The sequence below is a fragment of the Tympanuchus pallidicinctus genome, unplaced genomic scaffold (assembly GCF_026119805.1).
Source record: "Tympanuchus pallidicinctus isolate F22 unplaced genomic scaffold, pur_lepc_1.0 scaffold8, whole genome shotgun sequence".
Taxonomy (NCBI): Eukaryota; Metazoa; Chordata; class Aves; order Galliformes; family Phasianidae; genus Tympanuchus; species Tympanuchus pallidicinctus.
The window spans coordinates 40590513-40614759 of record NW_026294802.1 but is presented as its reverse complement, the minus strand read 5'-3'; the positions used below and the strand labels follow the sequence as shown (position 1 = coordinate 40614759).

The window sequence follows — 24247 nt, the reverse complement described above, 5'->3', positions numbered from 1 at the left end:
GCTTTGAGGTGTAGCTACTCTGGGGTGAACTCTGTGGCCACAAACATTTTGGAGTGTACGTGCTCTCATATGGACTCATCCACAGGTCACATTTCCTCTGGCTTGAGTTCAGTCTGAGTTCCAGCCAGTCTGGTAAGCAGCACAGGGACAGCAGCAATGCCCTGGCCATCTGCCAGCCCAGGCTTACAGCCATGGCTATTATCAAAATGTTTCCAAGCACAGCAAAACAAGATGATAAGGAATGGAGCAAACAGCACAAGCAAAAGCAGCCACTAACAAAAGCAGCCACTAACAAGCACTGCGGTTAAAAGTCTAAAATACGGTAAGGGAAGCAAGCGTCAGCACAAGCACAGGAATCTGTCAAGTAGCAGCTAAACAGCTATAACATCTATGAATTTGTTCTAATATACCCCACATTCCAAACAAATCTCTCATCTTGAACCCTTCATGCCCCACTTTGGATGCCAAAAGACAGTATCACAGAATCAGAATCACAGAATGGCCTGGGTTGGAAGAGACCTCAAGGATCATGAAGCTCCAAGCCCCCTGCCACAGGCAGGGCCACCAACCTCCCCATTTAATACTAGACCAGGCTGCCCAGGGCCCCATCCAACCTGGCCTTGAACACCTCCAGGGACAGGGCATCCACAACCTCTCTGGGCAGCCTGTTCGAGCACCTCACCACTCTCTCTGTAAAGAATTTCCCCCTGACATCCAACCTAAATCTTCCCTCCCTCAACTTAAAACCATTTCCCCTTGTCCTGCAGTTATCAACCCTTTCAAAGAGTTGATTCCCCCTCCTGTTTGTAGGCTCCCTTTAGGTATTGATAGGCTGCAGTGAGGTCACCCTGCAGCCTTCTTTTCTCCAGGCTGAACAAGCCCAGCTCCCTCAGCCTGTCCTCATAGGGGAGGTGCTTCAGTCCCCTGATCATCCTACTGGCTCTCATCAGGACCCTCTCCAACAACTCCCTTTCTTTCTTGTACTGGGAGCTCCAGTCCAGGACACAGTGCTCCAGTTGGAGCCTCACAAGAGCAGAGTAGAGGGGGACAATCACCTCCCTGTCCCTGCTGGCCACCCCTCTTCTGATGGAGCCCAGGATACCATTTGCTTTCCGAGCTGCAAGAGCACACTGCTGGCTCATGTCAAGCTTTCCATCTATCAGGACCCCCAGGTCCTTCTCTGCAGGGCTGCTCTCAAGGATTGCTCTTTCCAGTCTGTATGGATGCCTGGGATTCCTTTTCCCAAGTTCAAAACTCTGCACTTTGCTATGCTGTACCTCATCAAGTTCCCCCAGACCCACCTTTCAAGCCTGTTGAGGTCCCTCTGAATGGCATCCCTTCCTTCCACCATGTCAACCGCACCACTCAGCTTGGTGTCATCAGCAAACTTGTTGAGGGTGCACTTGATAAAGATGTTAAAGAGTACTGGTCCCAAGACAGACCCCTGGGGGACGCCACTCATTACCCGCCTCCACCTGGACATAGAGCCATTGATGACCACCCTCTGTCTGTGCCATTTCAACCAATTTCTTATCCATTGTGTGGTCCACCGATCAAATCCACAATCCTCCAATATGGAGATAAGGATGTGGTGGGGGCGATCTGTTCCATGATCTTCCCAGGCACAGACGTGAGACTCACTGGCCTGTAGTTCCCGGGGTCCTCCTTGCTCCCTTTCTTGTAAATGGGAGTGACGTGACCCTTCCTCCAGTCATCCTGGTCCTCACCTGACAGCCACGACTTTCCAAATATGATGGAGAGCGACTCGGCAACCACCTCAGCCAGCTCTTTCACAACCCTGGGATGCACGCCATCCAGCACCATAGACTTGTACACACTCAGTCTCATGAGGTGGTCTTGGACCTGCTCTGCCCTTACGGGGGGAGGGGGGGGGGGAGGGATTTACCACCCTGGTCCCCATCTAGAAGTTTAGGGCTTCAGGGCTCACGGATGTGAGAAGTACTGGAATCCTGGCTACCAGTGAAGACCAAGGCAAAGAATTCAATCAGTACCTCAGCCTTCTCTCCATCTGCTGAAGCAAGTTCTCCTTTTACATTTACCAAAGGAGGTACACTCGCTTTGACCTGTCTCTTCCAGCCAGTAGGACTATCACAGCCATACAGGAACAATTCCCCTTGCTATATGTAATTTCTAGCGATCAGTCTTCAGTGAGTTTTTGTTCCAGATGTATAACTTCTGAATTTTATGCCCTTGCTGATCTCGCTCCAGTTTGTTTTTAAGTCACATTTTACATTCATGTGAGCTATATGGCAAGTTTTGCAATGTAAGCACGCAGTAGATGCAAAAAAGCTGCTCTTTTTCTTCACCCTGGACTACCTGCTTGTTACTCCTATCAAAAGACAAGCCTTTTCCACAGAACTCATGAACTTACAGACACGTTTTATCTTTACTAAGCTGCCTCTTTTCCAGACAGAAGCCCCATCTAACTCAGCTGTTTCTCAAATGTACTTTCATCCTCCTGTGTGAGACTTTCCCCATTTTACTACATTTTTCTGGAAGGGTGGATCAGAATTTTACACTACGGTAAAACCTAACGGTGCCATCAATTTACACAGCGTAGAACTCTCCTCTGTTTCATTCTTTATTTCCTACTAAGTCATTCTTAGCACCTGTCTGACCTGCTGCTGAGCAGAGAAACAATGTTCCCACAGAATTCAATAGGTAATTCCAAAATCATTTATTTCCCTACTCGGCAGTAGCTAATTCAGAGGACGTAGATGTAGGTAAACAGAGAATTGTTATTTTAATCTTATTTCACATTAAATTAACAAACATTAAATTGCATCTCCTGTTTGATGAGATACAGTCTCATGAGATTGTTTTGCAACTTCAACACTTCATTTTCATTGCTTTAAGAACTCAACACAAGTGCAAACATTTTGTCACTATTGACCCTTCTTTTACTATCTTTTACATAACCAGTGAGTAGTAGAGACCCACAGGACTCCCTTAGCAGCCTCCCCTTACTGGCAATATTGGTAACTTCTTTACTCTTTATTCTGTTTTGCACATTTCGTAATGTGAAGAGGCCTCCTCTCCTCACTTACTGCATTAATGAAACACCCTAACTGCCTTAATGGAAACTGCATTAAGCTGGCCGCCTTCTACTAAGAGAAGCTTTCCCACAGCTCTAATGAACATGAGGCAACGACTCTCCCAGTATGTATTTACTCACTCATGCACTAATTCTAATCTCTACCAATGCACAAGGAACTGAGAACTAGGTTTGTAAATCCAACCTGAAGCTTAATATTTATCACTTGTCAGCCCTTTTGGTATTTTTCAAATGCAGTAAAAGCAGCTCAGATACTCCCTACATGAGTCTTTCTGGGATTCCCATGAATGTTTGCAGTATGTTGCAGACTCACTTCTACAGGTACCTTATTTTTAGAGCAACCTTCAAGCATCCTGCAGCAAAGACCCCAGTATTCAAATCTGCCTAACCTCTCACACGGTGAAGAAATAACTTAGCTTGCCTATCGCAATCGTGTAAAAATTCAGTTCTTTTTGCACTTTAACCACCCACTGACCCATTAGCTTCTGACAGGCTTCCTGCATAGAAGAAAACATAAAGCATACGTATGTACAGCTATATGGGAACTGTTGAGTCACAGCCTGAACGACTGATTGAGCACCTGGGGAATGGACTGGGTCAGCCTGGGGGCGCAGGTGAAGGCAGTTCACCTGTGAGACCAGAAGGGGTGCAGCCTGGCTGCACTTCTTCTTGACCTGACTGGTAGCAGGGGAGGATTTCTACTTGGAGATCTCTCCTTGGTAGACCTTTTCTCTGCAAATTCTGTTTTCCTTTGGAATCTTCATACGCAGGTGAGCAATCCTCTTCCCTTCCTGTATTGCACCTCTGTGTTGTGCTAGTTCTTCCATCATCACACCTTTATGGTTGTGCATTTTCTATTGTATTGAGATGTCCAAATGCTACAACAATTTTGACTGTTCTGCATGTTTACCTCGTACATTGCATTGTTTTGCACTTTTGTCCTTCCCTATTTTCTTAGATACTAATGAGGATGAAGGTTTTTTTCAGTAAACTGTTTTACTAAAAACTGACTCATTTATTTAGATTTGCAGTCTCTGCACCATCTTAAGTATTGTCACCACCAGTGAAGGAATTTGTTATAGAATACTCAAGTTCTTATTACATTTAGTCCTTAGCTCAAGAGACTGAGCTCTTCAGTCCAAGGGGAGTCCAGATTACCTACTGCCTCTTTAACTTCCATTCACAGATTAGCACCAGTTTCTAACAGAACAAATAGTTTCTCTTATCTCTGTGGTCTCAATAGCCTCCCTCAAAACCAGATATACAAGTCCTTTTTTTTTTTTTTTTTTTTTTTTTCAAGCTGAGATGTCTACAGAAGCACACATACAGTGGGCTAATTCCCCACTTTTAATGGAATCTTAATTACACTGCCCTTTGCTTTTTTTTTTTTTTTTTTTAAATCAACTCATATCCTATTATTTTACTACAGTCATGTGTTCTTTTCATCTATTTTTCCTCAGTATAAGGACTTAAAATAACCAATTTCTTTTTTTTAGAATAAATCATAGAACGGCCTGGGTTGAAAAGGACCACAATGATCACTGAATTTCAACCCCCTGCTATGTGCAGGGTCACCATCCACCAGACCAGGCTGCCCAGAGCCACATCCAGCCCGGTCTTGAATGCCTCTGGGATGGGGCATCCATAAATGCTGTGATAGAAGTCTGGTTTCACTTTAGTTTAAGCCTGCACTTTCTGCACATACTCCTAATATGAGTAAGTCTAACTCTTTATTTCCTTGACATTGGAGTGTTTTGGTGCAAGATGGCGTTTGGCAACGTTTCAAGGAAAGCTACTATGAAGGTCCATGGAAAGCACATAGCCCAAAGAGAATTCCAATGCTACAATAAAATCTTTACTCCAAATGGAAAGTGTATTTTTTCTTTTTTTTTTTTTTTCTTAGTGGTAGAAAGGAGGAGGAAAAAAAGGAGTAATGCTCTTGTTTCTGTTCAGTGCTGCTGCCAAACCAAAAAGCCATATGAAAACAACACAAGAAAACTTTCTGTGAAAGGAAATCTACAAACTACATCCAAAATAAACAAGCTGGAGGAAAAAAAAAGGTTTTCCATTATATTCACGGCCCAAAGAAGTACCTTTTAAGGGGCTGTCATCTAAAAATCAAGATTCCTGATCCTGTGCTACAGCAATGCAGCTCTGACTTAGCAGGTCTTAAAGGATCTGCACATGTAGTGGCTTCCTTTTAAGCTCCATAACATGACTGTCCCTGTTAGGTACCTCCAGGGCCTCCACAGCTGGATGAACTATTTATCCTTCTACATCTTTTCTGATCCATGTGTTAACTTTTACATGAAAGCTACTGTTCAAGAAGGAATATGGCAGGAATTTCTCATGGAAACTCAGCTATGTTCTTCAGAAACTATGAGAGGAACAAACCTCTTGTTTTTGACAGATGTGCAGAAAACATCAAATTAAGGAGTTGAGGTTGTTTTATTTTAACACCTAATACAATTCAAATTTAAAGGATTACTTGCACAAAAAAATAAACACATTTGGTATAAAAATTTATCATCACTTTAACACCTTTTTCTTTCTTATGGTCTGCACCTTGTCTGGAGCAGAAACATAGACTAATGGCACAAGTTTGTTTTATTCTACAGCTTTTTTTTTTGTTTTTACATACTCAAGTACCCTAGAGGACAACAGCCCGCTGTATACAAGAACCATTTTCTTCAGCCTGCTGAATTAATTTTCATAAAGAACCAAAGCTATAAAGGCATTTTAAAAATCATTTTTTTTTAAGAAGCACTGACTTTTTGCACCATTTATATACATAGTGTTACATAACAGCTCTTGAATACAGTACATGCAGCAGAATATATCTGTTGAATATAAAACATACATTTAAAATCTTGACTTATCAGAATTTTCTGAAGACTGAATAATTGTAGAATGCCCACTGCTTAGAGAAAATGGTTTGATAGTACAAATATCTGCATATGTTGGCCACTGGAACAATCCAAGGCTTGCTGGAATAGTATCTGCAGCACATCAATGTGCATACACAGCTTACATACAATATTAAAACACGACCAGCAAAACCAACCAATAGCTCAAGATCTTATGACTGCTATGTTAACCCTTCTTTAAGTGGTTGCGAGGAAGTGTGGTGGGGGTTTCTCCCCCCACGTAAGTCCCCCATAAAACCTTTAGTAAGCAATTTGTTTTCCAGATGAAGATATTTATTTATGTCTGCTGCCTCTCCTCTTCATTGCAGCTGTACACTGTGGACAGTACCATTTCCCTTTTGGTGCTTCTGTCAGTCCAACACATCCATAATGGAACCATTCAATGGGACACTATAAAAATAGAGTTTAGAGAGGGTTTGGGATTTTTCTTCTTGAATTGTGATTACATACAATTCTATGAAAAGAAGCGCAAGTAGGAAGTGTAGGTTCTGCCTTTCATACCAAGCAAATAATGGGATAAAGTGAAAAAAGAGGAGAAATCCATACCCCATACACCCAACAGAGTAAGGAAAGCAACAAAAATTCTACAAGTCATAGACTGACTCATTTATATAGAAAACAAAGTAAGTATACTGTGCTAATGATAAATCTAGCTTGACAACATTTTAAGTGACACAACAGTAATCTTCATCACTCACTTCGGGCTGAATGCAGGATAATCTCAGTAAGTACATAATTACATTCACTTGCTCTTTTAAAACTTGCAGCATTTGAATCAGACAATTGGGATTAATACTGACATAGCTAAACGTTCCCAGAAATAAAGGGTATTTCAAATATGTCAAACTTCCTCAGGAAAGAGACAACTTCTGAAAGAATCTGAACTGTGGGGCAGATGAGGAGAAGTTTCTGGAAGAACGCTTCAACTCATGTGCACATTAATTCCCATCGTACTTCTCACACAAATATTTAATTTCTACTTCTGTTTGAAGTTTTCCATGAAATCTTCTATGATCCTGGCACTGCTACTATTTCTAACGTCAACTGCTAACTTCTTGCTTTCTCTTCTTTACTCTTTGATTGATTTTGTGCATGATTCCTTCAGTCTCATCGCAAGTCACGAAAGATGAAATAAGAACAAAAAATTCAAGGCAGTAGCAGTGAAATCTGTGAATCTCAGAATAATGGTACATTTCCAATACTTAAATTTTCCAGGTCAGAAAGTATCTTTTTAAATTTGCAGCTACTCATAGAGAAAAAGAAAATTGTAAGTATGTATTTATGATGTTTAAGACAGTGATCAGGGATAAAATATACAAGTTTGTTTAATGCAATTTCAATTTTTGTCTAGGATTTCTACCTAAGCAAAAAAAAAGCCTTTCAAGCACAAACAAGTTAGCAAGGGGCAGTTCTGTTTAGAATGGAAGCCCTACACACACCTAAAAGTTCTTAACAGCAAGGTTTGCAGTTTCTGAATACTCTTCTTACACACGGTATTGTGTAACCTTATTGTGATTAAGCAAGGAGAAATACATGGAACTCCTATGTGATTGGAAAGATTAATATTAAAAACATTTTCTTTTATCTCTGTTTGTTCCCATGCATCCTATATGTTTAAGTCTGAAGTGAGGTAGGGGATTTGAATAGAAAAAGGAAAAATGATTACTTTTTTTGCTGTGTATATGTAAACAACAAAGAGCTGCACTTGTCCCTATTTTCACTAAAACTGAAAATGTAACAAGCACTACAGAAAAGTAACTCCTGTAAGCAATAGTTACATGCACGACGCTTCTCTTATGAGCATTCTGAACTTTATTACTTACATCTTGGTTATCACAGCCAACCATCTCACCATAGGACACCTATTAAAAAAGAAAGAAAAAAAGCCAACCTTATGAATAAAAAAAAAAATTTCAGAGGGGTGGAATTCAAGCTTTTTGTTTCTTTTTTCTTTTACATTACAGAAGTTCTTCCATCAGCAGTGGCAACAATACATATTTTTGTTGTTCCATAATTGTGTTCACATGTATGTGCCAGGTTGGATAAAAAAATCCAGCATTCAAAACTCAAACTAAGTACATTTTGGTCCTCAGCACTGAGGTTTGGACACCATCAACCCACTTTTCAAATGTATTTATGTCTAGCATTTCCCTCGCACACATGACAACTTCAAGAACTATTCCAAAGAAACAATCACATACTTTCAAAAGAACCAAAGGATTCTGTAAACTCTAAAAAAAAAAAATAAATTTAGCACTTAAAACTATAAAATCAGAGCAGGCATTTTTAAAAACTCATGCTCTCATTCAGTCTTTCAATTTTCGGAGTGGCTTTTACAAAAATAGTATCTTCTCCATTATTAATTTATTTTGCAAAAGGAGGAAAGTATGAGAGAAAAAGTATTACTCTAGCTTGAAATTCTAAGAAAATTCACGGTGATCGTATTCAACTCTGAATTTAATTATTCCTAAATTCTTCAGTAAGAGACTTAGAACTCTCCAGATGTGGCACATCGCAGGAAAATTGGTTTGTTTGTTGCTTGGGCCTTTGACTTTGTTATTCATAAAATCACAGAATGGCCAGGGTTGGAAGGGACCTCAAGGATCATGAATCTCCAACCCCCTGCCACAGACAGGGCCACCAACCTCCCATTTAATACTAGACCAGGCTGCCCAGGTCCCCATCCAATCTGCCCTTGGACACCTCCAGGGACGGGGCATCCACAACCTCTCTGGGCAGCCTGTTCCAGCACCTCACCACTCTCTTTGTAAATAAATTCCCCCGACATCCAACCTAAATCTTCCCTCCTTCAATTTAAAACCATTTTCCAGAGTCCTGTCATGTTACCACTAAAGAAATAAAAACATCCTATTTGCAGTGTTGAAATTCTGATCTGGTTTTAAATGAGCAATCAGAGCGAGAAGGTCACCTGCAGAGAAACAGCGTATCTGGTTGTATTTCAGGTTGAACAATGTTTTTACCTGATTACAGATGCAGTAACGTGGCTCATTTGGATCATAGGTCCAGTCAACCTGGCTATTGGAATCAGACTCTGGTATTACTGCTGTTTGCTGGGACAATTCTTGTGCCAGTGCAGATGAGGAAGAACATGACGACAGAGAGGATGAAGAGGAAGATGATGACGACTGCTGACTTGAGGATTTGTTGTTGTTTCTGAAAGAAAGAAAGAAAGAAAGAAAAAAAAAACATATCATAATTTAAGTTCATTTACTGGCAAGTAGAAGCACTTCTTTGTTGACTGAAATACTACAGTATGTAAATCCTAAAATGTGTATTCCATAACACATTTCATTCAAGAACTCCGATAGCAAAACTCTCTGGAAATCAGTCTGAACAGGTTATAGTCAGGCTATTCTAATCTATGGAATTGAGCAACTCTAAATTGTCAAATGGCTTTACTGAATGTTTTACATCATGTTTTTTTTTTTCCCGTAGTGTCAAGCCTCCATTAAGAATATGTAAATGGTATAACAGGCATTTGCATGCAATTATGTTACATTGTCACGTACAGTAGATTACTGTTAAGATGACTGATTCTATGCTAATCTCCACTGAAGCATCAGCTATCACTGCCCTGGAACAATGTCAACATGCAAATTCTATATTTTTGCTTATAGGTCAGATCTGACACCCAAGACACATGTAGATGAGAAATGATTCTAAAACAGACTTTTTAAGTGAGCTGTGAATGAAAACAAATATGTATGAAGAAAGAAAAAAGAGCAAGTCAGTTTAAAATACAAGCAATCTGGGACAAGATCCTTCAAACAAAACTTTTGAGTCCTCAAATTTACTTCTGATGAAAATCACTTTTTATCAGAAGTAAATTTCATTCTGCTTCCTGTGCTAGGTGGTCAGACATCACAATATGTTCTGCTTATTTATAAAGTGGCATGAAGCAAATCTCCAGATCTACTTCAAAACCATCTACAAAGCACTGCACAGGATTTCCAACATTTACATTTAGGCCAAGTCTTCTCTCCTGTAGAGAGAAAAAATAAGGAAAGAAACTAGACAATATAACAGACAAAAAAATTAATCCAAGTATTTCTTTAAAACCTTGGATTGAATTCGTGTGAGGAAAAAGAAAGTAGTGGAGAAAAGAAGAAAGTCCTGTACAAAAAATGCCAGTATGGAATAATAACTTTCCACTCATGTTTTATATTCCCAACATATTAAATGCCTATGAGCTTTAAGTGAAAGTTTAGTTGTCAACTGCAGTCAACAAAAAAAACCTACTTGCTTTTTCTGCCACTTCGTGAATCTGTGCTTGACGAACTTAATGTTTGTGTTAATGTAGATGCCAGAGCTGATGATGAATACCCAGTTGAATCTCTAGATAATGAAAACTCTCTTCCAAGTTGAAAATCATTGTTCTTAAATGCTTCGTAGCTGGCTTTTAAACTGGATGTTCTTCTTCCTTCCTTCATCTAAAAAAGAATACTGATATTGTATCAGATTATACAGCAGAGTTCTTACTTAAGACGTACTGGACTGCTATTATTGCCACGGATTCATCAGTTATTCTTTTAATAAAGTGATGCAGAGTAAGTGATAAGAATGAGTAAGAATATCCCACAAGAAAAGGTACAAAATGAGTTGTCCTTTTATGGAAGTTTCAAAGGATGAAACTGTAGCATGTACACAATAATGATGAGAACAACACCACACCAGCTGAACGTGATCAAAAAAACTACTAGTATTCCTTCTTAATCAACAGCTGGTGGCAGGCTGACGAGAATGTGAGAATGTTTTGACGTTACCTGTGCTGTGGCTTGCACTGCTTGAGCTGCTGCCATGGTAATAGCACCGGCCCCAGATCCTGAAGATAATGAGCCGAGGTTATATGATGCCAATGGTTGAGAAGAGTTTGTATTGTATGCATTGTTTGAAGAGGATGATGAATTATTGTTTCGACACCCTTGATGAACAGAACACATTCATGAAATTCAAAATGAAACTAAATTCCTTTGCATTTTAAGAAGAGTTATATATGACAACCAGTGAAAGACTAGGAACTCCATTTATGCAGAGTAGTCTGATCATTTGGAAAAAAGTTCTAAAAAAATTTTTTGTCACTGCTAGTTTTCTACTTAAGCATCTACCCTCACGTGTAAGGAATCCTTTCAGAAAGGCAGTCCTCACTATCACACTCAGCTATATATAGACATAACACAGCTGTTATGTCTATATAAGCCCAACCTCAGTTGAAATTATACTGACTCCGTGATGATTGAGAAGAAATTAAGAATTTGACTGTACAACTAAATTTTCCCTAAGATAATATTTAAAACAGTCTTACACTAAAAGCTAAAAATCACAATTTGAATGCACCAGATTTCCTGACAGCTCTTCAAAAGTAGTTCTGTTTAATTTGCCAACTCATGCGAAGTTCCTTATAGATAAATGACTATGAAAAAACCTACTTAAAATTAGTGAACAGCATTAAATTGCCAATGTACTTTACTTACTAATACCTTCTCATAATCTTTCATTTTCTGAGCAGAATCTACAAAATATCCTTATTTTGCAAACTGACAGGAAGCTGTGCTGTGTTTTTATTCACTAATCAAAGGGCCATCTTATCTGGCCTCATTTCACACAAGACTCAGAAGAATTTGATCACAGCTGAATGCTAGGTCAGAGCAACCCTTATAAGATGAATGAATGTTCTTTTCCTACTTTGGAAATTACTGCATGAGCTTCTTTTCCTCAGAATAATGCATGGATCTCTTGTATTTCTACCACTGGATGAATGAAAACCATACTCCTACCCTCTTCCGAATCGTGAAAATAAAAAGAAACAGCCAACACACAGCTGTCAAATGACAACAAAGCCAATGAGCTTCATGCACAACACAGGTGAGTAACAATGTCTGCAATTTCTCATTTTTAAAATGACTGAAAATCCCAGAGCAAAGTGTATGGGTCTCTGATACATATTAAAAAAAAAAAAAAAAAAGTAAAAAAAATCCACACATACAATTGGATTTTTCTTCCCTCTATTAAAAGTAATAAAATGTAAAACAATTAAGACTACCTGGTGTATTTTCTTTAGAGGCATCTGAAGTAAGGGTAGATAGAAGAGCTTCAGATTTAAACTTCTTCTCGGGAACATGATCTGTTGCACCATGGTGAGACGATGGATTGTGTTTCCTTTCTGAGAAAAACAAATGAAGTGAACTTAAATGGAAAAGCCTTTTCACTTTAGAAGTAAAACTGTTAACAACTACAGATACTAAAATAGCACTTTCAACTAACTGCCACCAGCAAAACCTTTTTATTTCACATGTGCAGTTTTTCCGAATAGGCATGATCACCATTTAATTACCCCAATTTTTCCAGCGTTTGGAAGAAAATATAATAAATGTACTTGACGACAAATATATCTTAAAAGTGAATATGCTTTTATCTATCAAATACTCACTCTCTACTGGAGTGTGTGAATGGGCGTGATGATTATTCACAGGCTGAGATGGTGTATCCAGCTCCAAGGATCCTAAAAATGGGAGATAAAAAGACCGGTAAATTTTAAAGTCGACAATGTAATGCCTTTAATTTTTCTGACACGAAGTTGTTACAATATTAGCCAAAACACTATGCAATTACACTTATATTAATTGGAAGGATTTTAGAGTTAGAATCTTTCCCAAAATAAGTTCCCAGGAATGACTAAGTTGAATCACTGTCTATCCCATGTTGGAAGGGAACTACAAGGTTTACTGAATGGAATCCCTTTCTTCTCTCAAGACCGCACAAAATTCAGACCATATATCTGAAAATATTGTCCAAATGTTTCTTGAATTCCAGCAGCCTGTAGCCAAGACCACTGCCCTGGGCAGCCTGTTCCAGTGCACGACCACCCTCTGGTGAAAAACCTTTGCCTAACACCCATCCGACCCTTCCCTGACACAGTTCCATGCTGTTTCCTCCAGTCCTGTCACTGTCACGAGAGAGGGAGGCCGCCAGGAGGCCTCCTCTCAGCCTTCTGTTTGCTGGGCTGAACAAACCAAGCGATCTCTGCTGCTCCTCAGATGCCTTTCCCATCTTCACAGCCCACTCCTGGATGCTAACAGCTTTATGTTCTTCTTATACCATGTTACCAAAAGTACACACAGTGCTTGAGGTGAGGTGACACCAAGCTGAGTGGTGCAGTTAACACGGTGGAAGGAAGGGATGCCATTCAGAGGGACCTCAACAGGCTTGAAAGGTGGGTCTGGGGGAACCTGATGAGGTTCAACAAGCAAAGTGCAGAGTTCTGCACTTGGGCCGGAGGAATCCCAGGCACCCATACAGACTGGAAAGAGCAATCCTTGAGAGCAGCCCTGCAGAGAAGGACTTGGGGGTCCTGATAGATGAAAAGCTTGACATGAGCCAGCAGTGTGCTCTTGCAGCTCGGAAAGCAAATGGTATCCTGGGCTCCATCAGAAGAGGGGTGGCCAGCAGCGACAGGGAGGTGATTGTCCCCCTCTACTCTGCTCTTGTGAGGCCCCATCTGGAGCACTGTGTCCTGGACTGGAGCTCCCAGTACAAGAAAGAAAGGGAGTTGTTGGAGAGGGTCCAGAGGAGGGCCACTAGGATGATCAGGGGACTGAAGCACCTCCCCTATGAGGACAGGCTGAGGGAGCTGGGCTTGTTCAGCCTGGAGAAAAGAAGGCTGTGGGGTGACCTCACTGCAGCCTTTCAGTACCTAAAGGGAGCCTACAAACAGGAGGGGAATCAACTCTTTAAAAGGGTAGATAACTGCAGGACAAGGGGAAATGGTTTTAAGTTGAGGGAGGGAAGATTTAGGTTGGATGTTTAGGTTGAAATTCTTTACAGAGAGAGTGGTGAGGTGCTGGAACAGGCTGCCCAAAGAGGTTGTGGATGCCCCATCCCTGGAGGTGTTCAAGGCCAGGTTGGATGGGGCCCTGGGCAGCCTGGTCTAGCATTAAATGGGGAGGTTGGTGGCCCTGCCTGTGGCAGGGGGTTGGAGATTCATGATCCTTGAGGTCCCTTCCAACCCGGGCCATTCTGTGATTCTCTGAGGCCACACAGCACTGAGCAAGGGGGACAATCTCTTCCCCTGCCCAGCTGGCAGTGCCTACTGCACCCCAGCCTTGTCACACAAGGTTAAACAGGACCTTATCTTGTTAACACTTTTAATAGGAAAGTTTTAAAATAGAAATCGCTGACTACTGCTATGCAACTTTCAAAGAAAAGTTAAAATCAAGGTCAATCTTGAGAACTAAAAACAACACTACTTGCAATATGCCACTTCCAATAAGTTGCATACAGGCCACTAAGCTGCACTAGAAGTACGGACAATATGTGCTTATTTGAACTGAAGACTGTAGATGCATTTATGAACATAAATGTTAAAATGCAGTTAAAAAGTAAACTATACTAATGATGCCATCTCCCATCTCATCATACTGACTCAAAACATACCAAGACCAGAAATATGTTTCAAGTTGACCCAACACTCTGTCATACATCTGTATTCAAAATCACAGATGTTGAAAATACCCAGAGTGGAAATCCAAAAAGGAGGGAGGAAAGGAAAGGCTGAACCAACTTTAATCATGCTGTGATTTAGTCCAAAGGCTGCCCTCTGGAGGAACCTCAAAAACATGTTTTTACTCTGATAGCTAAAAATGTTAAGAAGCTTTTCATTCTACCTTACATGTTATTAAGTAATAAATATCTTAAACACAGCCTGGTTCATTTGTGTTTTCAGTTTTCAAAATTCCACCTACATTGTCAAACAAATGGCCCAAATAAAGTTAGCATCAGATCTTAAAACTGCAGGCTGGACTAAAAAATGCACTAGTTGCCCTCTTTTGCAGTAGTTCATTAATAACACCTACTCAGCAGCTTTCTTTTTGTGCCTCTTATTTAAAAACAAACAATCAAACAAGCAATTAGAAACAAAACTTTGAGGAAAATTAGCTTTTATGACAAAGTTCAAAGAAAAACTATTTACCCCTTATTTCTTCAGGTGACTTGGGTTACTTTTCACTAGCCTTGGTCATGAAGAACAGTCACTGACCATTAGCTTCATAATAAGACATGCCGTAGCAATTTTGAAATTCATCATAATCACATTTGAACTTGACATCTAAATACTAACAGGTATAGAGGGCTGGATTTTTTCCACATTAAGTTTGCTTTAAAACCATCACATTACATCCCATTTACATTCTGAATACTAGCTGTGCAGTGCTGCAGTATTTGTTAAGCTTGCAGGTTTCTTCCTTGAAATGCTCCTCTCTCACCACCTTTTGATAAAATCATCCATTCTCTTCTCTTTAAAAAGAGATCTACAAAGTAGGTATCTTTACTTGACATTCCATGCCTGTAATTGGAATATCCACTCTCCTCTATTTGATAGCAGTCAACTGGTCTAGTAGGTTAAGCATAGATTACAACACTTTCCTGAATGCCTACAGTATTAGTAACAGTTTTGAAGAATTCTGTACATTAGTTTAACTATTCATATGTACAACAGCCCTATTAAAAAGAGAAATTATTCTAACTTCTCAGGTGCCTTTTGATTCCACTGGTAAAAATCAAGTTTGAACTAAAATTTAAGAATCACTGACAGATAAAAGGCATGTAGATCGAAGCAGAATTGCAAAATGAGTGGAAACACAGTAGCCCAACAACTTTATCGTGTCTTACTTTTGTGAAGTGACAGAAAATCTGTCAAGTATTTTAAGAAAAGCACGCATACTTACGTCTCTCTAATATTTCTGTGATTCCAGCATTGTCTGCTTCAAGTTCCATTTTAAATTTTGCAAGTTCCTGATCCAGTTTTCTCAAGTGACGATCTACCTGTTTGGGAGACAATGCAACAGTAAGAAGCGTCCAGTTCTGGAACATGAATGACTACACCAGGCACATCCAACCCACAGGATGCACGTGACCCAACTCAGCTCACAGTGCAGTGCTGATAGATAACACGGCACTATGCTTAATTTGCAAACAAACCACGTCACTTTTCAAAGACTACAATTTGAGAATAGGTTTCAATATTTAAAAAAAAAAGAAAAAAAATCTTTTTTTATATATTTGCAACTCCATTTTCCGTCAACAGAAATCCATTATTTGCAAACTTCATACAGAATGTATAGAGTTGCAACCAGGATTCAACTCAAAGAAAAATTCTGTCATGTCTCTTTGCCAGACTTTCATAAGCCCTCTTTCCAGAGGAAAATACTCTTCCCTTCACGGTCACATTTATTCATGTCATCAGTTTTTGACAATATATACGTTTGTGAACAATTATTGTCAAGGATGAAGCACAGGAAAAGAAATATTTCATCAAAAATCTCAGATGAATACCCTGAGAACTCACGAGGAGTGGCAACCACTGCCATAGAACCAGCATGAAGCATAAGTTTCACAAAAACGAGGTCAAACATCACATCAGTTTTATGTTTTTGTTGCTCCTTGTTTTTTAGGTTTTAATAAAAACATGTTAAAAAAAATTTTGTTACTTATAAGCATTACATTTATTATGTATTTTATATGTGGCCCGTGGCAATTCCTGTTTGCTGAATGCAGCCCAGACAAGCCAAACAGTTGCACAACCACGAGCTACACCTTTTTATCTGGTCTGCTAAGAATTGCTCTTCCAGGAGTTTTCAGTACTAAGCATGTATAAGAACACAAAGAGTCCTAACTTCTTGGCCTCCTACACTTCCCACTCAGCAGAAATACTAAAACTAGCACTAAGATGGGCTGCTGCTCCTCAGCTGCCCAGTGAATCACAGGATTCACCAAAGCTGCATGTTGGCTCAGCAGCTAGAAGCCTTCCTCTCATTACAGGTGGTGTTCCAAAACAAAATGTTACGTTTTTTCTATGAGAAAAGGGGCTAATAGCATTCAGGGTTGTTGTGAGTATGGGTATAGAAACTAGAAGACCAAGAACAGTACATGAAATGCCCTTTAAAAAAAGTGGTTATGCTGTAAGAAGAAATTACAAGTTTCTTGTTCAATACTTGTACATCTGCCAACGTGCACAGAAAGAATGGTGTCTGTACTGAACATGTACAGACTGACGTGCTTTTGAGTAAAGTATGACATACTCTGGTGTGCCAAAAACTCACAAAAGAAAAAAAAAACTAAACAAAGAACCACCACGTTCAAAATGCTTTCTTCATCTGCAGTCATGCAGTAAAATCATGTACTTATCTTTACTGCAAAACGAACAACTTTTGCACTGAGAGAGGGAATGTTCCAACATTCACTAGTGGATGGAAGGAGAATCAAGCAAACAAGAAATATTTGTTTTATGTCTACTGTATTTTAGAGCAATAAGTTGCAACTTTCGTTCTCTGAGAAAGTGTCAAGTAAATATACTTAAAACCCAAAACACATACGTTACAAGGTGGAATAGCTTGCCTGTGGTCCCTTTTCAAAACCAAATGCAACCAGAAAGAGAATACATTAAAAGCTTACAATTTCTCAAATTATTTCTTGATATTTTACAACAGTGTACAAGCAACCAAATTCCTAGGAGTCAGTAAAACATTAAGTGTCTTTCTAAAAAAAAAAAAAAAATCTGTTTGAAGCTGATGTAAGAGTACAATTAACAGAACTATAGCACTTATCAAAATGTTCTGAACTCCTGAAGACATAAACTCAGATAATGCACAACAAGCCTTTTGTCTACTTACCAAATCATATATTTGATTAGCCAGCTGTACTTTCTCATCTGCATCTTCCAAAGCCTTGTAATAATCCTGGTATAAAAAGAATAAGCTTTTAAGTCACAAATGTAACTGAATTAATTTCAGCTGTTTTAAGCTATTTTAACCTAGCACAAAGTGTACATTAATAGTAGAAACTGAAATCAGTTTTCAGAAAGACTGTGAAACTGTTGTAAACAGCAGTAAGCTAAATGTTAGACGAGAGCTATACCAGCTATTTATTGCTTAGAAAAAGCAAAACTACAAGACATGGACACTTCCTCCTATAGTGACACTTACATGTCACAGTGTGGTTCACTGCAAGAAAAGAAATACCCTTCAATGTGTTTTATACTATGCAGCATTATAGACTCAACATGAAATAATGTCTTTTACTTGATGTGGATCTTTAAGACCACTGAAGAAACTACTGTCCTTCAAATGATGCTACTGTGACTGGAGGTCTTTTCAGCACTGTAGTTAAACATATAGAAAAAGAAGTATATAATTTAAATTAATTTATTAAAGTATTTTTAAAATGCACTATTATAAAATGAATTTACACAAGATGCAATTTTAAAATCTGCTCTAAATAATGAAAAACCATAAATAAGTCCCCTTTTAAAGTTAGTGTAGGCATATTTATCTCTAGGTTCAAACAGGTTTAAGTGCCTTTTTATTTCAATTTCCACTGAAGAATACCTAGCTCAAGTAAAAACTGAGATCTTAATTCCATTAAAGTCTTTTTTTTTTTTTTTTTTTTTTTTTTAAATTTACTCCAGTGAAGTCAGAGTTTTGACTTTCATTGTGTTTTGTTGATTTTGGAGGTTTTTTTTTTGTTTGTTTGTTTTTGTTTTTTTTAAGATAATTTATTTGTTTTAATTAAGGAAAGAATAAACCTTGGTTGCCTAAGGGGCTGAAGTTACAAGTGTATGAGGACTAGAAAGGATTTCTGTCCTGACAAAATGATGGACTACCCTGCTAACAATACCAACACCACCAAGTGTCAAATGATAAAACAAAACAGAAAACACAGCTGTCTTCTTAGTCTTCTCTCTCTAATGGTACATGCACCATATACATACTATATACAAAGACAGGCGCAGAATCAGAGGGGATGCTGAAGTTAAGCTGGAAAAATATCCTTTAAAAGAATGCCAATTAACTTACAAAGCTTCAAGTCATATAAGCAAGAAGAAAATATCCAAGCTGAAATGCTAGCACCTGGTTTCATCACTCCAACATTTTCTTTTAAAAAAATGTAATAATAGCAGCAAATACTCAGCAAAACTTAAAAGAAATGCTTTATCAAAGAAACTTTCCAGTCATTTTTCTCCTCTAAGGTAGTTCTATGCATCTCTGTGAAAGCCCAGAGGAAGTCACAGTTCTGAACACTTAAGACTTCACTCAATTATAAACTATTTTTTTCCTACGGTTATCTTCTTTTAAAAGAACAAACGCAGCTCACTCCTGTGATATCCTTACTTTTTTGATTGATGTCATCTGTTCTTCTCTCCATTCAGGTTTGTTTTTCTTTGCGTTCATAAAAAATTCATTGACCCTCTGCTCGAGCTGATCCATTGCATCTGCATGGGGAAATATTAAGATAAATATTACCTTCTCACATATGTAAACATTACAAAACAAGGTGGAATTTTTTCTTGAAACGAAGTTGACAGGACTGAAGTGTAAATTATTATAGCAAAAACAAATAAGTAAATAAAAAGAATGAAACAATTGACAGCAGAGGGAAATATTTACCTTAATTTCCAAGAAGCAGAATTGCATTCTGGTAGGATTCTCATCAAGGTTCTTGTGCTCTCCACATGGGAAAGGCAGGACTCCAAGTTCTAAAGATTTTTTGCCCCTAAGAGCAGTGGTGGTGACTTAAAAGCATGACCCAAACTTCTCACCCAAGGCTCTAGACCACTGACTTTGGAACATTCTAGCCAGTTACAAACTGAGCAGGTAACAAAATGTTCTCTAAGAGAAACAGTCAAATACAAAACCAAATAATTGGAAAAATTAGTGCCTCAAAAGAAGAGCCAACTCTTAACTCAAGGCCCTTCTGCAGTATGCTAGGAAGAACAAGAGCAACTGAAAACACAAGTTTATTACCACCCCCTAACTCCCATGTTGTAGAACAAAGAGGTAAATGCACTGATGGGAAACCATGGACAGGATTCTTTCTTACATGCAGCTGAGAAATATCTCAAGGGGAAAAAGTAAAACAATTACTCAACATGTTATAAGAAAGGAAAATGTCAACCAAACGTTACTTGTCTGGTTATTTATTGAAGCAGGAAGGGGGATTTACTTTCCTTCCCTTCCACCATCCTTTATAAAAAGCATCAAGTTTAATATTTCAACAGCTGGACATTCGTGCATGCAACAACTTGCATACATCCAAACCAAACAGCTGCTTCAGTCAAACTAACCCTGACAGCTTGGCTAGTCTCAAGATAAGAGACAGTACTGCATTTAATATTATGTTTTAAACAGAACTTTCAGCAATGCAACCCAGACAAGTTTCGAGTTAAACATGACAATGCAGCACCTACCTACAGACTTCAGGCTCTCAGTGTAAAACAGTAAAGACACTTTTCAGAAGCCAGCACTGAAACTGTGCCATATGATTGGGTGGGGGTGAGGTAAAGAAACCAGTGAATCTGCAAGTATAGTTAAGTCCATAAATCCAACAGAGCCTGAAGTCTTTTCATTTTTGCAAATCCGCAAGAACAATCAGAACTAGTTGTGTGAACAAATGATGAGAAATCAAGCATAGTAAGTGAGCAAAGAATTTTTGATGCTACCTATGCAGGTAATCTCCAGAATCAAAACCAATAGGAAACTAACAACTTTAGACAGGAATGATAAGAATTTATCCCAAACCAAAATAGTCGTTGCCAATGCTCAAAATGACTCAGATCCAGACAGACAAAGCAGTCAAATGAACATTTTCCATTTGCACTGTGTTATGCTTTGGGAGAATAATGACTGAGCAACAAGTGCTTCCAAAAGGTTTGTTCTTCCATCAAATGACTATAATTTGGTCCATAAAGCTAAGGGACAAAAAGTTTTACCTCCTATTCCCAGCCTGAAAACAACTGAGAGGTTATTGTTATTATACAGCTCCATAGACTGAGGAATAAAAATAATTATAAAAGTCTTTTTTTTCTTATTGAGAACAGGTATCAGTCTGTAGTCTGTGTGAAACTGCTTAAGTGAAAACTTCCACAGAAACTTGGTCTCTCCTGAAAGAGAAGAACTGGCAAACAGGAATGCAGGGCAGCTCTACTACATCATATGGAAGGTCCTCCATAATACACTCCAGTCTCTTCAGCTTCTCTCCCCTCTCACCTCTCTTCCATCTGTGCTACTTCATTCAGACACGCTAATTTCCTAGAACAGATTCTCAAAGAGAGCTGACAGAAATTCTATTAGAAGCCAGGCTTTTTTTCTAGAGCGTGGCTGGTAATCCATGATTTGAACCTATGTAGAGGGAAAACATTCCGTACTCCACATGCAAACATCTCAGACTGACTTTCAACTCTGATGTTCCTCACTTTTCCCACAGGAGCCTTACCAAGGCACACAGCATACACCTATCTGCTGATTTATCTTCTGATGATGAAGATGATGATGATGATGAAACCTGCCCCATTCGAAGTCTGAATCATCCAAACATCATTAACTCTCGAACATAACAATTGTGTTAAATCTAAATGAAGTCTTGTACAGGTTTCTGGGCCAGCAGCACCTGCCAAAACACTCTTCTGATACAGGTCAGAGACACTGATCCCTCACATCAACTCCTGGGTCACAGCATCACAACAGTCCATGGGTTCACATGAAGTATTCAGCATGAGCTATCAAACTGCGAGCTGACAGCTGATGTGAGTCCAGAAGTTTCATAATGCATTAAGATGCCTTGTCACTCATTGAAAGAATCTTCAAAGAACCAAAAATCTTACTCTGGCCATAAGGTTGGTGTTTGTATACAAATATTCAGTGTTTTTCACAACTTCCAGTTAAAGCAAGGGAAATGACACCACTGCAATCTTGGCAGTACTGGCTGGCACTAATAAATATCTAAGAGAAAGCCTGAGGTCTCACTTCAAACTAGTACAGGTTTAAAGAATCACAAAATCACAGGGCTTGGAAGGAAGCCCTGAGGATTATCCAGTCCAATCCCTTGCTAAAGCAGGTCCTCTAGAATAGGTTACAAAGGAAAGCATCCTGGTGAGTCTTGAGTATCTTCAGAGGAGACACCACAACCTCTGGGCTGCCTGTTCCAATGTTGTCACCCTCACAGCAAGGAAATTTTCCTCATGTTTGTATGGAACTTCCTGTGTTCCTGTCTGCACCTGTTGCCCCTTGTCCTGTTGCTGGGCACCACTGGAAAGAGCCCACCCCATCCATTTGACTCCTGCATTTCACATATTTATCAACAGTGATGCCATCCTCTTCCTGTCTTCTCTTCTCCAGGCTGATACGTCCCAGAGCTGTGCTCCTACACTGTAAGATACTACAAGCATGGTGTAGACTTTTATATTACTGTATAACACTCAGTTGTTATTTCAACATTTGCTCTTTCTCTCATCTTTCTTTGAGATACTCTAACTCCTCTGGCACTGAAGAATCCTCTCATCTCTTGTCTAAGTTACATTAACAAAGACCTTTGCCTCTCACTTGCAGACGAACACATTTATTGCGTGTTAACACAGCAACACCTCACTGGGTGCTATGGAACATGAGTCCCAGAGGGGATTGCTGGAGAGGATCAAAGGGGAACGCATCCTGGAAACAGCTGCAGGTGCTAAGCTCATACAAAATGAAGGAAACGTGTATGTGGTTAAGTGTCAGCTGAAGCATAAAAGCACAGGCAAAAATCTCATTCTTGTACACTGTGGTGAGCGGAGCTGGCTGGAAGGTCTCAGAACCAGTACGACCTGATGAAAGAGTGGGGTGCAGCTCCTGATCCAAACCACCATCACTGCTCTTAGGGACCAAAAACCTGAAGAGTTTGGGACGTGCCACCGATAAGCCCCAGGGAGCAGCACAAGCAGCAGCCGACCAGCGCCGCGCGGATGGGGGCCGGGGCGCCGCTCACTGTCAGCACACGGGGCGAGCGCGCCCCGCCCCTTGCTGCGTGCCGGCAGCTCCCCGCCGCGGGCCGGGCCTCCGCAGCGCCGCCTCCCGCCGCCGCCAAGCCGGAGAAGACGCCGGGCGGCCGGCGGCCGGGACGGGGCGACGGGACGCCGATCCCCGCGGTGGAGCGGAGCGGAGCTGCCGGAGCGTGGGGTGGCGGCGGGGTGCGAGCGGCCCGGGTCGGGCGACGGAGAGCCGCGGGGAGCGGAGGGACCCGCAGAAATCGGAGCGCCTTCAGCGGTGGCGCTTCGCTCCCCATTCCCCGCACCGCCGACTGTCGGCCGACTTCCTGCCCCGCGGCGGGGCGCAGGGAGAGGCGGGGAGCGAGCGCCCCCTGCTGGCGGGGCGGGCGAGGAACGGGAGGCGGAGGGCAGCGGCGGGAGGCGGAGGGGAGGGGGCGGGCAGAGGAGGGGGCGGGACTCACGTACTCTGCACCTGCAGGTCCATCTCGCGCATCTCGGTGAACCTGTCGCGCAGATCCATGGGAAGCTGCTCGATCACTGCGGGCACACGGAGGGAGGGGCGGGGGAGAGAGGGGGGGGTGTCAGTCGCTCACCGCCGTGGGGGAGGGGGCGCCGCCACGTCGCCGCGCCCTCTCCCCGGCTCCCCTCCGCCGGCCGTGCCCGGCCGCCCGGCGTCCCCGTCCCGCACACACTCACTCTCCAGATAGTCCTCCAGATACAGCATGGCGGCGGCCGGGCCAGCGCCAAGGGGCTTCTCGCTAACGCGGGCTCGTCCCTTCCAATATGGCGCCGCCGCCAACAACACCGGCGGCTCGACTCAGCGAAAACAACATTGGCGGCTGACGGCGCCCGCCTCGGCCGCGCCGCGATTGGCTGCCCGCGCCCGTGACGCGCCCGCGGCTCGCGCTGCTCTCACGGCATGACGGGAAATGGAGTTCCACGGGGGCCGGCCGGGGAGCTGCGCGTGCCGCCGTGCGCCTCCTGCGGCGGGGGCGGGAGCGGGAGGGCGGTGCGTCCCGTCTCAGCGCTGCTGTGGCGTTGTGAGGGGTGTGAGGTGGGGAGAGTTGCGTGGGAAAAGTGAAATGGAAAAGAAACGCCATGAAAGGAGTTAATGTGTGGCTGTAATGCCTTGTGGTGTCTGACGCGCTGTGAGGAGAGCCGCTGTAGCGCGCAGCGACGCAGGCACCAGGCGACAGTCCGACTTCGGTTTGGGCTCAGAACTATTGCTAAGAGAATGCTTTGCAGGCACGTGGCGCTGACTGCAGTCCGGTTACAGTGCGTGCTGTAGTTGGTTTTAAAATGTTGAGGGCTGAAGGTTTTCATGCGCTTTGAATTCCTGAAGTACTTCATTACTGCTTTAGCATTGTTTATTTATGGTTTAGTTATGGATAAGCACATAGAAGAAGACGATGACTGCTTTTATCCAGACCTGCT

The 24247-nt window shown here is 41.2% G+C and overlaps 1 protein-coding gene across 6 annotated transcripts; it reads right to left on the bottom strand.

Moving 5' to 3' along the window:
• Positions 1-5507: 5507 nt before the first annotated feature.
• Positions 5508-23660, bottom strand: ING3 (inhibitor of growth family member 3). Of its 6 annotated transcripts, none has more exons than XM_052669365.1 (12): positions 23510-23657; positions 23279-23350; positions 19185-19285; positions 17688-17753; positions 15744-15840; positions 12452-12523; positions 12062-12184; positions 10788-10945; positions 10264-10454; positions 8985-9177; positions 7827-7865; positions 5508-6393 (listed from the first exon to the last, which is right to left on the bottom strand). In XM_052669365.1, the coding sequence occupies exons 1-12, from the start codon at positions 23535-23537 to the stop codon at positions 6277-6279; spliced, it is 1257 nt and encodes a 418-aa protein (XP_052525325.1). In that variant the 5' UTR covers positions 23538-23657; the 3' UTR covers positions 5508-6276. The 6 variants fall into 6 exon arrangements, with proteins under 6 accessions (XP_052525325.1, XP_052525327.1, XP_052525328.1 ...); XM_052669367.1 differs by having other exon boundaries at positions 10788-10846; XM_052669368.1 differs by having other exon boundaries at positions 10788-10846; positions 12065-12184.
• Between the last annotated feature and the right edge of the window lie 587 nt (positions 23661-24247).

Bases quoted from the DNA above. Each gene is read 5' to 3' on its own strand.
- ING3 (XM_052669364.1), bottom strand. From the start codon at position 23,537: ATGCTGTATCTGGAGGACTATCTGGAGA. The intron at 12,524-15,743 runs GTAAGTATGCGT...TCCCATTTTTAG, and splicing joins CACAGAAATATTAGAGAGAC to GATCCTTGGAGCTGGATACA. The intron at 9,178-10,263 runs GTAGGTTTTTTT...TCTTTCTTTCAG, and splicing joins CGAAGTGGCAGAAAAAGCAA to AAACAACAACAAATCCTCAA.